This window comes from Cyprinus carpio, chromosome A2, assembly GCF_018340385.1.
Source record: "Cyprinus carpio isolate SPL01 chromosome A2, ASM1834038v1, whole genome shotgun sequence".
NCBI lineage: Eukaryota > Metazoa > Chordata > Actinopteri > Cypriniformes > Cyprinidae > Cyprinus > Cyprinus carpio.
In genome coordinates, this window is record NC_056573.1 from 4,248,695 (window position 1) to 4,266,812 (window position 18,118).

Sequence of the window (18,118 nt, forward strand, 5' to 3'; positions counted from 1 at the left end):
CACCAGAGTAAGCTTGGAATAAACAATCTGTGTATTTCAGGCTTGGAGGGGCTGTAGGAATGAAGAGTGGGTCCCGCATTCATATGAAGATCTGGAAGGACTTCCATGCATTGTCATCCTCACAGGAAAAGATCCTCTAGGAGAGACATTCCCAAGGTACTCATTGTCATCCTCACAGGAAAAGATCCTATAGTTGAGACATTTTGAAAATGTTCAGTTTCTCTGGAATTCTAGATTTACTAGGTATGGGTTTGAGTAAAATGTTAATATTTGTTTTATTCTGTAAAGGCCTCTAAATTTCAAAGAAACATATTATAATTCAGAGCCTTTTTTCTTCAGAAAGTGACAGTTGGTCAAAGTAACAAATGTTTTTATTATTGGTTTCCTAACTCTCCCAAAGTTAAAACATTGGTATTGTGTTTTCTAAAAATTTATATAAACATGTCTGAAAACATGGCTTTTTTTCTTTCTTTTTTTTGACCACTTTTGACCAAAAAATTCTGTAAATAAAGTTTACAGAATAAAACAAACATTATGTTTTACTCAAACACATAACTATAAATCATAAATCCAGAGAAACATTATGGTAACACTTTAGCCGAACAAACTCTTAATTTGCTGCTCATTAATAGTTAATAAGGTAGTTGTTAAGTTTAGGTATGGGTGGATTAAGGGATCTAAAATACAGTCATGCAGAATAAGACATTAATATGTGCTTTATAAGTACTCATAAACAGACAATATGCTAGTAATATGCATGCTAATAAGCAACTAATTAATAACAATAATTGGTCCTTAAAATAAAGTGTTACCAACATTATTTATATATTAACATTTATCACAGGAATAAAAAACATTTTAAATTCTATTTTAAGTAGAAAACACTTTAAATTTGCCAGGGCTGGGTTAAGGAATGAGGCGAGGCAGATATATACATATATATTTTTCTGGTTAAAAAAATATATAGGTCTATATTTTATTTCTTCAATAACTTTTATGTAAAATAGCTAAAACAAATATTAATTAACTACAACTATTAATATTTTATCATTTTCATGTGAAAATTTTTATTTTTAGATTAAATAATAATAATAATAATAATAATAGTAATGTATTGTTTTTTGCTTTAATGACAAACCTCTAGTCAAGTCACTTTTATTTATATAGCACTTTATACTGTACAATACAGATCGTGTCAAAGCAGCTTTACAGTGTCAAACTATAAATGCACAAGGACAATAGAAAACAGTCAGTTATTCAGTTAAAGTCAGTTCATTGATGATTCAGTGATGTCATCATCCAGTTCAATTCTCTTCCAATAGAATTTGTGCAGTCAATATTGCCAGACTAAGCAAGCCAAAGGTGACAGTGGCAAGGAACCAAAACTCCATCGGTGACAGAAATGGAGAAAAAAAAAAAACATGGGAGAAATCAGACTCAGTCGGGAGGCCAGTTCTCCTCTGGCCAGACGAAACCAGCATGATGTGGTTTAATTCCAGGCTGCAACACAAGTCAGACTGAGCAGAGGACTCGTCTGATTTGTCGTGGTCTTGTGCCGATGATTTCTAGTTGAGAAGGTCTTCACAGGGGATCTGTCTCTAGGGCTTATCTAATTTCCGTGGTCTCCACTAACATTCAGGGCTGTAGAGGTTGGAGGTGCTGATCCACCATCAGGAATGGATAAGGACTGTATCCAGATGGCTGCAGTTGCATCGGAATAAGAATAAAACAGACTAAAATTAGCATAGATGCCATTCTACAAAAGCGTGAAAAGCAGTGGTCCTAGTACTGAGCCTTGTGGTACTCCATTCTGTACTTAACTTAAGCTCTACCTGAAATCAAACCTGAAGTTATACATGTAATCTTCAGGCTTAAGCTATGTTTTAGTCTAAGACAGATGTTAATGATCTGACATCATATGATGGTCTTGATTAATAAAAATGCTGCACAGTGACTTCCAATATTTTGGTTTCCTCTTTACTTTGTTAAAAAGAGCACCACCTTGTGGTTACTACCGTTGTTACAGCTACAGTTCTAAAATCTTTCCCATGCACATGTTTTCTTTTAACTGTTCAGTAGCATAATTTCAATACATTTCATGCTTGTCTTTTTTAAAGACTATGCTGTATCTAAAAGATCAAATAACATCTGCTGGATAAACTAAAATTGACAGTATTGTTTTCTTCTAAAAGGACACATGAAGACTGAGCATGTTTGTGTGTGATTTTGTTCAGGTCATTGAAGTACTGTGACTTGCGACTGATCGACTCCAGCTACCTGACGCGTACGGCACTGGAACAGGAAGTGGGTTTGGCCTGCTCTTATGTGACACACAGAGTAATACCCGAGATGAAAACAGCAGCAGGTAGAGAAGAGAGACCAACAGATGATGAGAGGAGCTCAGGAGAAACGGCAGACCATGACGAGCTCCAGATGGAGCTGGAGAGGCCACCCAGCAATGCCAGCGCTGCTACCAGGACCTCTGGTGAGGGACACTGAACACAATCTGGGCCTGATTCCTGTCTTGTGTGGTCACATGATCTAATATAGTTCATCTTAATTATCTTTCAGGCTCTACCACAGAAAATGGCGTCAGTTCTTCAAGTGTACTGGACAAACCATCCTCACACAGTGACCCATCCAGCAGCAGAAATATAATGGACTCTTGCTCCTCTCCCATTCGCTTTAAACAGGAGTGTGACTCCCAGGCTCCCTCCTCTTCTGCCACATCCTCGTTCTCCTCTGCCTCCTCGTCCTCTTCCTCTTCCTCCTCTCCGGGAGCTCAGAAACCAAGCCAGTCCACGCAGGCCCCACGTGAATGTAACAGGACGCAGGTATTCCCCCGGACAGTGGTGCTCTCCCGGGCGGCATACGCCCTGCTGGCCCCTGAGATGCTGGGTCAGCCCAGTTCAGCGTCTCTGTTGCCTCACGCAGATGTGGTGTGGAGCAGCCCGCTCAGACCACCTGTTCCTCACGCTCTCGGAGGGGCAGAGCAGTCCCTGTACTACCGCCAGTGGACCACAGCCAGGCAGCACCATGCGGATTATGAAGGGCCAGCTATGCCCCATTCCAGAAGACTGCTGTTGAGTGGACCACCACAGGTAAGCAGTAGCTAAATGGTTAAAAAATATTTGTTTGTTTCTTTGTTAAGGCAAGCATATTACTGGTACTATGGTGTTAATTGACAACCCAATGATCATAAATACAGGTAGAATATGAGAAAAATGCAAAAATGCAAAAAAATAAAAAAAAAATATTTTATTAAATAGATAAAACTAAAATGACATACGCATTTAAAATACACAAAATATTTAGAAAGATATGTTTTTTAATGATTAAAATATATTGAATATGCAGTTAAAATACACAAATTATACAAAAATATTTAAAAGATTAAATATATAAAATATAATTAAAATGTACAAAATGTATAGTTTACACAATGTACAAAAAAATAAAAAATTAAATATTAAAAAAATAAAATATACACAATACAGTTAAAATCCACAAAATATTCACACATATTTTAAAAAGTTACATATTTAAAAAAAAAAGTAAAAATCTACAGAATACACAGATAAAATACACAAAATATGCAAAAATATTTACACATTTAATTCATAAACAAATATGCAAAATACATAGTTTATGCACCAAAATTAAATATTAATAGGATAGTTAAAATATACAGAATACATAGTTAAAATACACAAAATGTGCGAAAAAAATGTTTTTAATTAAATATGAAAATTATACAAATTTATTTTACATATAATAAAACATTTAACATTAAACATAATACAAAATAAATAACCAATATAAAAATAATATAAAACAATTAAATTAAATTATTTTAAAATAGTTAAAATGCAAAAAAAAAAAAAAAAAACCAGAACACTTAAAACATACAAAAAAAAATGTACCATTAAAAAGAATTTTAAACATCAAGTATTAAAATATTAAGAAATAGTTAACATTTACAAAAATACACAGAATAGGAGAATTATTCTTTATTGTGTCTGACCAGTCAGGGACGATGTCTGTTACTAAGCAACATCCATTTACAATGACCTCTGCTGATTGGCCTCTTTGCCAAGCATCCAGTGTCTCATGCTCTATTTTGGCTGTTTAAGGTTGGAAAAACAGGTGCGTATCTGCAGTTTCTACGGATCCTGTTCCGTATGCTGATTCGTCTTCTGGAGGTGGACGTGTATGATGAAGAAGAGCTGGAGGACGGTAAGAAAGCAATCTTCGTATTACTTCACCCGATGGGCCTTCCCTTGACCTTTTTATTAATGACCTTCAATTGAAATCTCTAGATGTGCAAGACAAATCAAAGGTTCCCGCTGTCAGTGGGCCGCAGTGGCCTGATGTGGAGGACGTCCGCAAACTGCCCTTTGACCTCTACCCCCATGACCCCAAGTTCAGATATGCGAGTCCAGTGTATGCAGACAGGATGCCAAAGTCACTGAATGGTACTGAACTGCTCTTTTATTATGGTGTGCCTTGTTTCAAAGCAACTTTAAAATAGCAAGTGTGCTTACAGTATGTGCTGTTTTGCATCCTCGTGTGAAAACTCAGGGGTTAAAACAGAAAGACTGGAGGCAGAAGAGGAGCCACTGAAGAGAAACACGGTGTCGGTTAGACTCAGCCTGTTTGCGGCCCATAATGCATTTCACCACTGTGAGCAGTGCCATCATTACAGCGAGCCTGCTCCTGCCGCTCAGGTGAGGACATATGTGATTGATCACGTGATGCATCAACATCTATTGACATATTTTTAAATTACATCATTTCAAAACCCTCAGTAATGCAATAGCATGTCTAGAAAGGTATATGACTGCTGTAAGATGTTCTGTGTGTGTGATTCTAGCTGTCCGACTGCACCTTCCACGCTTTCACGTTCTGCTCATCCATGCTGGGAGAGGAAGTCCAGCTGCACTTTATCATTCCTAAAGCCAAAGAGCCTCATTTTGTGTTCAGCCAGCAGGGCAGTCATTTAGAGAGCATGCGGCTCCCACTGATCTCAGATAAGGTGATTATTTACTCACCCTCATGTCATGTTGTTTGTTTGTTTTTGTTTTCGGTGGAACATTAATACACAAATGTTGACCATCTTCGTGTTCAAAATAACACCCAAAAAACACTGTAAAAATAGAGCATAAGACCTCATGTCTTCTGAGGGCATATGATAGTTAAGAAATAAAAGCACACAGGTTTTGAAACAATATAAGGGCAAATAAATGATGATAGAATTTCTGAGGTGATTTTTTGGTTGAAAGATTTTTTTATGGAAATTATTACTTTTATTACTTTTGCGCAATTTGATCAAAAGTGACAGTAAAGACATTTATAATGTATATTTCAAAAAAACATTAAAAACGTTTGCATCACAGAAATAGTTTATAATTAAAAATATATTACAAGAAAAATTTGATTAATATTTGATAATATAATATTTGATAATTTAACGTTTTTTAAAGCATACTTTTTAAACTAGACTTCTTTTCTAATTAGCTATAATCATATTTAGCATATAATAGCATAATTAGTATCATTAGCTATAAGAACAGCTGAACAGTGGACACAAGATGAAACTGAAAGACAGAGATAAACACAGATTTTTAAAGGATACTGTCTAAAATGACACTAAATAAAAGCTGACCACAGTCAGTGTTTAGTTTTTTTGGAAATACCTTGTGTTCAAGTGCAGTGCAAATCATATGGAAATTCATCCTGATGTCAGGAGCACCTGGATACCTGAGCAATGCAAAAAGTCCCGCTGGTTGCTGAGTCGTCGCTCGTTTTTTTTTTTTTACATTAATGTTTTCTTGTCATATTGCACAAGTTGTCTTAAAATGAAGCGTTGCTCTGTTTGCCGACTCAGGAGTGCAACATGCTGAAAAGTCCCATCTTCACACCCACCACGGGCCGGCAGGAGCACGGCCTTCTCAACATCTACCACGCCATGGAGGGAGCCGAGCACCTGCACATTTTAGTGGTCAAGCAATATGAAATGCCTCTCTACAGGAAATACTGGCCCAACCACATCCTTCTAGTGCTGCCCGCCATGTTCAACAACTCCGGAGTGGGTGAGTACTGGCCAGAATTATGAATAAGATCGCATATTACTCACAATATTGTGACTGAAAAAAACTTAGGGCTCACACTTTGAGCTGTTAAAATAAGTTTTAAGATTGTTTCAATAATAATAATAATAATAATAATAGAGAATGCTGCCTTACATTTAGCAATTTATAGTACTTTATTTGTATTTTTTGTAAAAATTAATTGTAGTTTTTAGTGCTTGAATTTATTTAGATAAAAGAGCATACTATAAAGCGCATTTATTTGCTATCAGCCAATGCAGGAGACTAATTGTCTGACTTTCTGTTTTTTTATTGCATGCATAATCTAGAGTAATATTTATGGTTTTGTACTGGGAAATTCAGCTTGTATGTAACACATACAGTTCCTTATGGAAGCCCATTTCCGCAACTGAGTAAAAAATAAATAAAATGCTGAATAAATCTAACAGTTCTAACTTTGTTTGAGTTACATCTCAAGTTAGAATTGTGAAATATGAACTGCGAGTGCAGGATTTTTATTTTTTTTATAATTGTGTGATATAAAACTTGCAGTTGCGAGTCACAAAGTCAGAATTGCATGATGTAATGACTTTTTTCTTGCAGTTGTGAGTTTATATCCTGAATTCTGAGAAAAAATGTGGAATTGTGAGGACAAAAAGTTGCAATTCTTTTTTTAATTCAATGGCGGAATCAAGCTTCCGTAGTTCCTTCTTGTTGTGATTAATTGTATTTATGTGGCGTTTCAGGAGCAGCTCGATTCATGATCAAGGAACTGTCCTACCACAACCTGGAGCTGGAGAGGAACAGGCAAGAGGAACAGGGCGTCAAACGACAGGACGTGTGGCCCTTCATCGTTATGATGGACGACTCCTGCGTCCTGTGGAACACCCATCAGCCTGGACCCGAGGGCAACAGGTATGTAATGATGGATGGATCCGTGGATGGATTTGCTGGAATGTCTTCACTGTCTGACCTCTCTGGAGTCTCTCTCTCAGCGAGGTGATGAACGTGTCACTGAAGAGTGTCCTGCAGCACGTGGAGGCCACTTCTAAGATCTCTCTGTATGCCATGTGTGGCCTGCGCAAATGGAGCAGTAGTTTTTCATCTCGAGCTCCCACAAGCCCTTTCTCTCGCTGCCACCTCCACGACCTCATCATGCTGAACGTTGACCTCACCCAGAACGTCCAGTATGACCTCAACAGGTGAGCGTTTGCCTTTTGAGGGGGAAGATCATGTAGTTTTTGAGTACTGGTGTTCTAAGGTGTTTTATGTTATAAATAACAGTATAAATGTGTGTGTAGGTTCACATGTGAAGAGGTGGACTTTAACCTGAGGGCAAACAGCAGCGGTCTTCTACTCTGTCGGTTCAATCACTTCAGCATCATGAAAAAACACATCCCCATCGGAGGACATAAAGACTTCCTCATCAAGCCCAAACTCATGGTGAGCTTCATAATGTCCCTTCAATTACATCCAAACACTGATATTAGCTTGTTAGCATGGAGTTAATGGAAACTGCAGTTACACAGTACATTCACTAGTGGGCGCTCTGAAACCAGTTATTATGATGGTGGCATTTTTGAACATTTCATGCATTTTAAATGCAGTTTAAAACTCTTACAGACTGAAACAGTTGACCTTTATATCATTCTAAGATTTACATTCAAAATGTATACCTGCATATGTGCAATTTCTATAATTAAATATAGATATACAGTATAAATCAATATAATGTGTTATATTACACTACCATTTAAAATTTTGGGTTCAGAAATTCATAATTTTATTCAGCAATTGTGTATTAAATTGATCAAAAGTGACAGTAAAGAGTTTTACATTGTTTAAAAAAAAATCTATAAATGCTGTTCTTTTGAGCTTCCTGGAAAATTTTATCACAATTTCCACAAAAATATTAAGCACCTCCATTGATAATAATAAAAAAACAATGTTTCTTGAGCATCAAATCAGCATATTAGAATGATTTCTGAAGGATCATGTGACATTGAAGACTGGAGTAATGATGCTGAAAATTCAGCTTTGCTCAAAGGAATAAATGACATTTTAAAATACATTTAAAATACAGCTAGAAAATAGATATTTTAATTTTTTTTTTTTTTTTTTTTTTTTTTTACAGTTTGTAAAGAGCAAGTACAATTGTAAGAGACTATCTCTTTTGTTCTGCAGAGGTTGGAGACCCCGGTGCGTGTGTGTGCGTCTCAGTATGTGTGCGCTCCGGACAGTGAACACACACTGCTGTCGGCGCCGGCTCAGTTCCTGCTGGAGAAGTTTCTGCAGTCCTGCAGCCACCGGCTCTTTCCTCTGGCCCTCTGTAACAGCGCTAACCCTGTGCTCTCCATAGACAGCTACCTCAACCTCGGCCCACAGGTACAAATAAACACTTCAAGGGATAGTTCACCCAAAAGTAACGTTTTGATTATTTAATCACCTTAATATCACTCCAAACCTGTGTGACAACAGCTTAAACCACAACTAACTATCAGTGAATAAGTACTGACAGTCAGAAAATGAAAAGAATTACTTGGAGACACAGATTGACAGTTTATATTCTGCATATTAGTTCATTTGGTAAAAACTTTGTTAATTTGTTGGGTTTTCTTCGTGTTTATAGATTCAGACGTGTTACATGAGCTCTCGGCCGCACTCAGTGAACGTGGATCATCAAGGGGTGCTGTTCGGTGGACTGCTGCTCTACTTGTGTGACTCCTTTGTCATTTCAAGCCTCCTGAAGAAATTCAACTTCCTCAAAGGTGAGTCCAGATCCCACACAGCTTGAATATATCTATATCTATATCTATCTATCTATCTATCTATATATATATATATATCTATATATATATGTATATGTATATATATATATATATATATATACATATATATATATATATATATATACACTTACACTATCAAAAAAATCCAAAATGTTTGGGGTCAGTAAGGTTTTTTTTTTTTTAATTTTTAAATAAGTCTCTTCTGCTCACCAAGGCTGCATTTATTTGATAAAAAATACAATAAAAACAGTAATATTGTGAAATATTATTACAATTTTAAATAACTGCTTTCTGCTTGAGTATATTTTATAATATAATTTAGTCCTGTGATGGAAAGTTGAATTTTCAGCATCATTACTCCAATCTTCAGAGTCACATGATCCTTCAGAAATCATTCTAATATGCTGATTTGATGTCTTACTATCACTTTTGATCAGTTTAATGAATCCTTGCTGAATAAAAGTAACTTATTTCATTAAAAAAAAAATCTTACTGACCCCAGTCTTTCAAATGTCTATCATTATAAACAGAATCTCAAACACAAAACCTTGCATATTCTAACTTGGACACAGTGTAATCTCAATAGTCCAAAATCCCACCCAATATAGTTATTTAATACAAAAGTTCATCAGAGCCATCAGACCAGTAATAGCACAACTCTCTAAGCACATTGTGGTCCTATAAGAAGCTTTAAATCATCTTTTCTATCGCTCATCTTGCAGGCGCCACGCTGTGTGTGATCTGTCAGGACCGCAGCTCTTTGCGTCAGACTATTGTGCGTTTGGAGCTGGAGGACGAGTGGCAGTTTCGTCTGCGTGATGAGTTTCAGACGGCCAACTGCAGCGAGGACCGTCCCCTCTACTTCCTCACAGGCCGCCATATCTAACCTCCACCTCTCCCTTTCCTTCAACTTTTTGGCCAACGCAAAGAGAAGATGTTTTCCAGCATCATAACTCTCCCACACTGAGAGTTTCTGCTTCTGAAGAGAATAAGACTTGAGATTCTCAGGCGTTCTGCATCACATCAGATGATGTTTGAGGACAGATACTGTGCTGGATACAGATGTTGTGTGTTTCCTTTTTTTAAAAAAAACTTTGTTTGTTAGGGTTGTGATTTTGTGTGTCCTAACACACAAGGACATTGTGAAGGATATGTCCTTCTACATATGATCTCAGGGTTATTTGTCGCAAGACAAAATGACTTACTACTGCTATTTTTTCCTTTATGTCTGCTTTATGTATTGCTTATCATCAACGCCATCCACCAAAGACTTATAAACTCCTCAAGCTGGACGCTCACACAACAGCACAAGATGCGTTTAGTTGTGTCGTCTTGGGAGCATTTCATTGGGCAGTCCAAATTTATGTCATCAATGCAAAATCTTTTATAATCTTTTGTCTTGTCAAAGATATTGCCTGACGTAATCCAACCCATTCCAAGCTCCTCAGAGCTGTCAGTCGTTTAAGTTTGGGCGTTGCACTGGACCCACAAGGTTACAAAGTTCAATTACTGAAGTCAACATCTGCTATAGCTAAAGAAAGCCATTTATGATCTTCTTGATTCCGCCCTGAATCAGCCGATGTGTGCCAATGTTCTTTATGATTGTAAATGCTACTTGGTACATATCTGAGGTGTTAACCACAGAGTTAAAAGGTCATGTTGTCTAAAGTATGCATCTATTAATCATCATATTTCAGCGAAACGTTCCTATTATTGAAGTCGCTGGGAATGTTTTGTAGTTGCACACTGTAAATGCCTTAAGGGACCCTGATGATGATGACACAATCCCAAATTCCACTCCAGAATAGACTATTAATATCAGTGAAGCAGTGACAATGAGACAATGACCATTTCATAAAGATGGCTAGATGAATGTTCTGGATTGGTTTATCTTTTGATGTTGACTTTTTGGATGTTAAAAGAAAAAAAGCTTTGTTTACATTTTAAGAAATGCCGATATTAATATATATGACAGACTTTTTGTCACTTTGGATTCTGGCTAGTTTTACTAAAGAGTCACTTTGAGCCGTATGTGTCACGGATCAAATGCGTTCTTTTATTTTTCCATGGCACAGAGAATCTACCTAGGACCCATTAGTTTCTAAATTAGAAAAATGGATTCCTTTTTTGAGGGATTGTTTTATTTATTGAAAAAGCTTCTTGGACTGATAATCACTGAAATATCAGGAATGCTTTGTTAGGTCAAGTCCTTGAATTCATCACCAAAAGCTTTGCACACTTGAAACTAATTACAGATGATGTATTAGAAATGAACTAATGTGAACAAAAAAAACTAACAAATATATGGTTTACATTATTATGAACCAACTGAAGTGTTTAGAATTAAACACATCAGTTCCCGTAATGATACTGACTGTAATGATGAAGAAAGCCAAATACCCACTGGACAACGAATGTGTCTCATTTGTAGATAATTTGATGTGCACATAAATTATGCAATTTGCTTCTCACAATCTTTGCATCTTTCCTGTCAGCTGTGAATACTCTGAACATATGTAGCACCGAACCATTTGAAATCTTCTACCTCGTGATCTACTGGCCGGCTTTGGTTTAGTAAACATTTGATTTCAGAAAAATGTTCTTATTGCTGTTGAGATAAATGAATGTAATAAAGTGTTATCAACAACCTTATAGCGTTTGTGGGAAACGTCAAAAATGTGAAAAGCTTAACTAATCATGTGACCTTCTCACCTTCACGTAATGGCTTCTGTATGTGCTTCTTGTGAACTAATTCAAATGACAAAATAGAATTTCTAAATAAACCTGAGTTTGTCTCTCACATTTGTTTGGATGAATGGGGTTCCAAAAACTCTAACAAATGAATCATTCACTCAACTGATTCATTCAAAAACACTAACTTAGCATCATTACTGTTTGATACTCAGAGAAGGCAATGGTTGATTCAGCTGTGTTTGTAATTGTTTGAGTGGCAAAGCAAACCCTGATAGCACACATACATCCCGGAGACATCTATTTGACGTCTGTATTACATCTGCAAGATGTATTTTTAGAGTGTTTGCTCATCTGCAATACATCTATAGGACATTTCCTATCAGATGTCAAATAGACGTTTAGAAGATGTCTTGAAGATGTTTGTGATTTAGAATGTATGTAAAACTGACATCTTAGAGACGTCTATCAGATGTTTGTACACAGCAGATGCTTTCCAGATGAAGCGATCTTTAACAGATATCTTGCAGAGGTAACTGTGCTTTCTGGGAAAATTGTCACCTTAACAAAACATATTCAAAATTTCACAAGGTAATGAGGAGGGCTTTTGGTGGAATTTAAAAAAAAAAAAAAAAAAAAATCCATCGCCTGACGGTTGCATAGCGATATATGAAGAGCATCTCACAGAGAAGTACATTTCATACCAAGCAGCTTTCTCTAGGTCAACATGGCAAATTTGTGTGACAAGTTTAAACCCCCTGCTAAATCTGCGTAGGGAATTTTTTTTTAATTTGTAATTATTTATTATTGAAGTATTGATTTGGGGATTTTTTAGATCTTTAGCAATATGATATAATTTGTTTATTATTTTTATGTTTTTATGTTTTGATGTTCTGAGACTTTTATAATGCCCTGTTTCCATAACATATTCTTATATGTCTGCTGTGCTTATTTGCTGAGTGAAACTATCAATCATCAACCAATAATGAACCTTGTATGCAGTCACCTCTGTCCTCAATATTGTAGGATTCTGTATAAAATCACATCACGGTTCAACCCAAGAGAAGTAGTGAACTTTAACCCTATTAAAGCAGTGTGACACTTAATCAGGCCATTCAGGTTGTCAAGATATCCTCATGATGACTGTCAAGGGTGAAAGCCTGTGTGTGGATTTTATGTGGTTTTCGAGTGAGGCGCTCTGGTGAAGTGTGAAACACAGAGTCCAAAATAAATCTGGCAGGCGGTGTTTTGATGTATTGGTACATCCTATTATAGTCAGAAGAGCCCAGATGCCCTACTTACATGCCTAAACGCACACAAATTCACACAGTTTCCTCACTTTAGTACATCTGAGATGCAGACATGTGCTTTGTTAGAAACAGACATGATGGCAAAAAATAAAAGGCTAAAATATATGCAGCGAAAGTAAAAAGAATTGAAGATAATTCTTTATTACAAATAGTAATAAACAATGACTGTGCAATGCTAAAGTATTGGAATCAGATGGTAATACCATGGTACTTTGCTTTATTTAAGGTAATTCAAAGAATATTATGGTAAGTGTATTTCCAAAGAACAAGTCTAAAAACATAGTAGTACAATCGTACATTTCCACTTGTTTTCTTTCAGTGAAACTTATTTGTTTTAATTATGTTTTAACTTTTTTGTTTTTGAGTTATGTTTTTTATAAAAAGTTTGATTTATAAATATTATGTAAAGATAATTTTATTGTGTTATTGTCAATCTGGTTTTATTTTTATGGTCAGATTATAATTAGGCTGTAGATATGCTATACATTCATGAGTTTAGCAGTCTGTCTTCTAGTCTGGATGAGATTTAAAACTGAAAAGGACTTGGTAGGCAATGTGGGTCAAAGTTCCTCCAAACAATGTCTGTATCGAGCTCATCTGAAGTTTATCAGCATGGATGTAGATATGTGAGTCATGCTCACAGCTGTTCAGACGGCATATTTGTGTTTGAGTGGAGACACTTCAGGCAAAAACATTGTACTTTCAAGCACCGGTCCGAGTTGGAATTTTGGGCTATTTGACTTCTCATAACATGTTGCTTCAGAATAGTGGAAACAAAACATCCAAAATGCAATTTATCTATCTTATCCACACTTCATAGTTTTATTCCAATCTACTGTATTTTCTGAAGCTTTTTACAGAAGGGTTTGTTCATACAACCCCTGATTTCATAGAACCTTTTATTCCTAAAAACACTGTAAAAATGTATTTGTTTTTATGGCTGTTGGCAGTATTTTCTGATTTATGGAATGATAAAAACAGGTCCAAAATCCCCTCTGTAGTAATATTTTAACAAAATAATACAAGAATTTTGAACCTGGCTTTATCCAATGTTCAGATCTCTGTTCTGGAAATGTATACAACTTTATGCATATTTATTTAGATAATACATAATTTGTATATTTAAACATATATGCCATTCTTTATGTAATCCATCAACTGGGGAAGTACGGTAATATCTATTGTTAGTTATGGGATGCCTTGCCTTTGTCATGATACACTGCCGGAAGGAACGAAAGGAGCCGTGGATAAACGAAACTGTCATTTATTAAATCCAACACACAGGGTAAATCCACACTTGAAAGGGAAGGAAGACACATGTACACAACTGGTAGACCTGACAGAGGAAGAACACACAGACTGGAACTAAATACTGTACATGACTTAAAGAGGCAATTGGGAGGAACACAGTTGAACAGAATGACTAATTAAGAGACAATGAGGACAGGAACGATCAAATAAGGGCACATGGAGAAAACATAACAAAAGACAGTCCAATCCTGACATTTTCTCCCCCTCCTGAAAGGTGCGGACTCACACTGTAGAACCAGAGGAAGAGAACAGGTGGGAACTGGGAGGAGGCTCAGGAGGAGGACGGACACCCAGGAGGGGGCCAGCAGACAGAGTCCAGGGAGGTGATGAAGAGAGGAGCCAAAGAGGAAACAGGACAAGTCAGATCAGATGGAGGAAGGAGCAAGGGAGATGACAGGGACTTGGAGCATGCAGCACCAGGTAGGACCCAGGCCACAGCCATAATGGCGACCCACGATGGAGCCGATGGAGGAGGAAGGGCTGCCGACTGCAGTGGAGCAGGTGGCGAAGGAGCCAGAGGCGGAGAGCCGATGAGCCATGGCGACTGGGAGGATGGCTGTGGCAGAGCTGTGCCTGTGGCGACCGAGGCAGAGGTGGGGATCCAGAAGGCCGCGGTGGAGCCGGAGCGACAGAGGATTGAGGAGGAGCCAAAGGGATGGAGGAGCCTGACAGAGACGGAGGGACGAGGCACAGCCAGAGGAGTGGAGTCCCTAGGGTATGGATGGTCGATGAGAGACCAAGGCGGAGCATGAGGGAGCCCGGTGGAGTGGATGGTCGATGAGAGACCAAGGCGGAGCATGGGGTAGGCTGGGTCAACAAAGTCAATTAAGTTTTCCTCCGCTTTGCATTCTCCCAAATCCCTTTTCATCTCACCCTCAGCCATGGCACAGGGGCATTTAGTTTTTCTTCTCTTTGTATTCTATGGAATCCCTTTTCTCTCTCGTGGCGGGCATTGTGGGTCTCATACCTGGTCTGGGCGATCCGTGAGGCTCTGAACTTCATGGCGATCCTCAGCTCTGTTGCAATCCTATGCAATGGCTCATCGGTCATGACAGGCAATATGGCTCCCCGTCAGCAGTGGCTCTCAGGCTTGAGCTCCCACAGTCGGGAGATGGGGGGCTGGGCTCTGGGTTCAGCTGGGCTCTGGATCAGACGTAGACACTCTCCAGACACTGGATGATTGCTTCCCTCCAGCTCAGTCCGGTGGTCTCTGGGATGTCTACAGGACGGTATTAATTAGCTCTGATCCAGAACAACGAATTCAGCGCAGCATCAAACACCGTAACCACGGCTAGCTGGCTGAACTCAACTTCATACTCCAACAGGGAAAGGTCTTTGCGTGTGACACACAGAGTAAATCCACACTTGGAAGGGAAGGGAAACAAACTTACACAACTGGTAGACCCGACAAAGGAGGAACGCACAGACTGGAACTAAATACATGACTTAACGAGGCAATTGGGAGGAACACAGGTGAACAGAATGACTAATTAACACAACTGGTAGAGGACAGGAATAGGAACGACCAAATAAGGGCACATGAGGGAGTAAACACAACAAAGACAGTCCGATCCTGAAAGTCTTCCATTCTTTTTTTCTAAAGCATGACAGGATGAAGTAAATAATTTAGTAAATTATAAGTAAATAATTTCATTTTCATAGGTTTTGTCCAAATTGATGTTTTGACTATATCAAGCTCAAATATTCAGCTCTGTTACTGTGAGAAAAATGAGCAATCAAATATAATCAATGTTCATAAATAACTAAAAACCAAGATTTAATCTTAAACTAACTATTCTCTAATGAGTCACAGATTAATTTAGAAAAAAAATTAAACCGTTACTCATTGTTGTTTTACAAACCTGATTCCAAAAAAGTTGGGACACTACAAATTGTGAATAAAAACAGAATGCAATGATGTGGAATTTTCAAATTTCAATATTTTATTCAGAATACAACATAGATGACATTAAATGTTTAAACTGAGCAAATGTATCATTAAGGGAAAAAATAAGTTGATTTTAAATTTCATGGCATCAACACATCTCAAAAAATTTGGGGACAAGGCCATGTTTACCACTGTGTGGCATCCCCTCTTCTTTTTATAACAGTCTGCAAACGTCTGGGGACTGGGGAGAGAAGTTGCTCAAGTTTAGGAATAGGAATGTTGTCTAATTTTTGTCTAATACAGGCTTCTAGTTGCTCAACTGTCTTAGGTCTTCTTTGTTGCAACTTTCCTTTTTATGATGCGCCAAATGTTTTCTATGGGTGAAAGATCTGGACTGCAGGCTGGACATTTCAGTACCCGGATCCTTCTTCTATGCAGCAATGAAGTTGTAATTGATGCAGTATGTGGTCTGGCATTGTCATGTTGGAAAATGCAAGGTCTTCCCTGAAAGAGACGACGTCTGGATGGGAGCATATGTTGTTCTAGAACTTGGATATACCTTTCAGCCTTGATGGTGCCTTTCCAGATGTGTAAGCTGCCCATGCCACACGCACTCATGCAACCCCATACCATCAGAGATGCAGGCTTCTGAACTGAGCGCTGATAACAACTTGGGTTATCCTTGTCCTCTTTGGTCCAGATGACATGGCGTCCAGTTTTTCCAAAAAGAACTTCAAATTTTGATTCGTCTGACCACAGGACAGTTTTTTCCACTTTGCCACAGTCCATTTTAAATGAGCCTTGGCCCAGAGAAAAACTTCTGGATCATGTTTAGATATGGCTTCCTTTTTTGACCTATAGAGTTTTAGCTGGCAACAGTGAATGGCACGGTGGATTGTGTTCACCGACAATGTTTTTTTGAAGTATTCCTGAGCCCATGTTGTGATTTCCATTACAGTAGCATTCCTGTATGTGATGCAGTGTTGTCTAATGCTGCCTCTACCAAATGCAAATAGAGTGTCAATTCGCAGATCTAGTTGCCGGTTGAACATTTTGAATCATTCAGTATGAGCGAAATTTCGCGCGCGCCGAGGCGAAACCCTTTACTGTTTGCACATGAGATGTTCCGAGCATTCTCTGCAACGTCCTCTAAATAAACACATGATATTGTTAGCACTGTATATGGGGGAAAATAGTTGTGTAAAAAACGGCGGGAAGGCCCGCGGGTCGATAAACGTGTACTCTCCAAAAGTTGCAATTTTATTCCTCTCTATAGAAATATGACTTGTGTCATATAGCTCCGGGTGACTGCTGCTATCAGTCGTTACTCCATGTTGAATTTTTCAGGCCTGATTGGTTAACAGCGAATTGACGGTTCAAATTTTGGTGACTCCTCTGCAAATTCACGTCCCACGCTAAATGCACAAAAAGCACCTGAGCGTAACGCACTAGACACTCAATTTGCGTCAATGAGGCGAAGGCTCATCTTGCGCCGTAAGACCTCCAGATCGCGTAAAACGCCAATTGACCTACATAATCATTCGCGCCAGACGCTCTATTCGCGTTTGGTGTGGCATAAGAGCCCTTCACGGGCATCCGGTTTTCCGGCCTTGACCTTACGCACAGAGATTGTTCCAGATTTCTGAATCTTTTCACGGCCTCTTCAAACTCTTTGCAATTTTTCTCTGTCCTTTCATATTGCTCCACTTTTTTTTGGAATGTGTAGACTCTGCCATGAGAGGCTCATTTTATCCAAAATTGACCTAATAAGTTGCAAATGTCCTTATCCTTATATGCATTTAACTTTTCCGGAAATCCCAAATGAGCCAATATTTAGCAAGACATGTCTGTCTCACTTTCAACATTTGATATGTTATCTTTATTCTATTGTGAATAAAATATAAGTTTATGAGATTTGTTAATTATTTCATTCCTTTTTTACTCACAATTTGTACAGTGTCCCAACTTTTTTGGAATCGGGTTTGTATGTTGTTGTTTTTTTTTTTTTTGGGTATGTTTTTCTTTTTCCTTTTGTTAAAC

At 37.9% G+C, this 18,118-nt stretch overlaps 1 protein-coding gene across 2 annotated transcripts in view; it reads left to right on the top strand.

Annotated features, from left to right (window-relative positions):
* Positions 1-11,678, top strand: part of LOC109056787 (GREB1-like protein) — a 42,335-nt gene extending 30,657 nt beyond the window's left edge. For both annotated transcript variants that reach the window (XM_042769736.1, XM_042769730.1), the window contains exons 21-34: positions 41-156; positions 2,235-2,485; positions 2,572-3,101; positions 4,134-4,236; positions 4,320-4,475; positions 4,582-4,727; positions 4,874-5,035; positions 5,888-6,092; positions 6,836-7,004; positions 7,085-7,291; positions 7,391-7,532; positions 8,274-8,474; positions 8,719-8,857; positions 9,601-11,678. In XM_042769736.1, coding sequence (XP_042625670.1) covers positions 41-156; positions 2,235-2,485; positions 2,572-3,101; positions 4,134-4,236; positions 4,320-4,475; positions 4,582-4,727; positions 4,874-5,035; positions 5,888-6,092; positions 6,836-7,004; positions 7,085-7,291; positions 7,391-7,532; positions 8,274-8,474; positions 8,719-8,857; positions 9,601-9,764 — 2,691 coding nt within the window. In that variant the 3' untranslated portion in view covers positions 9,765-11,678. The remainder of the gene's footprint in view (positions 1-40; positions 157-2,234; positions 2,486-2,571; positions 3,102-4,133; positions 4,237-4,319; positions 4,476-4,581; positions 4,728-4,873; positions 5,036-5,887; positions 6,093-6,835; positions 7,005-7,084; positions 7,292-7,390; positions 7,533-8,273; positions 8,475-8,718; positions 8,858-9,600) is intronic.
* The last annotated feature ends 6,440 nt before the right edge of the window (positions 11,679-18,118 follow it).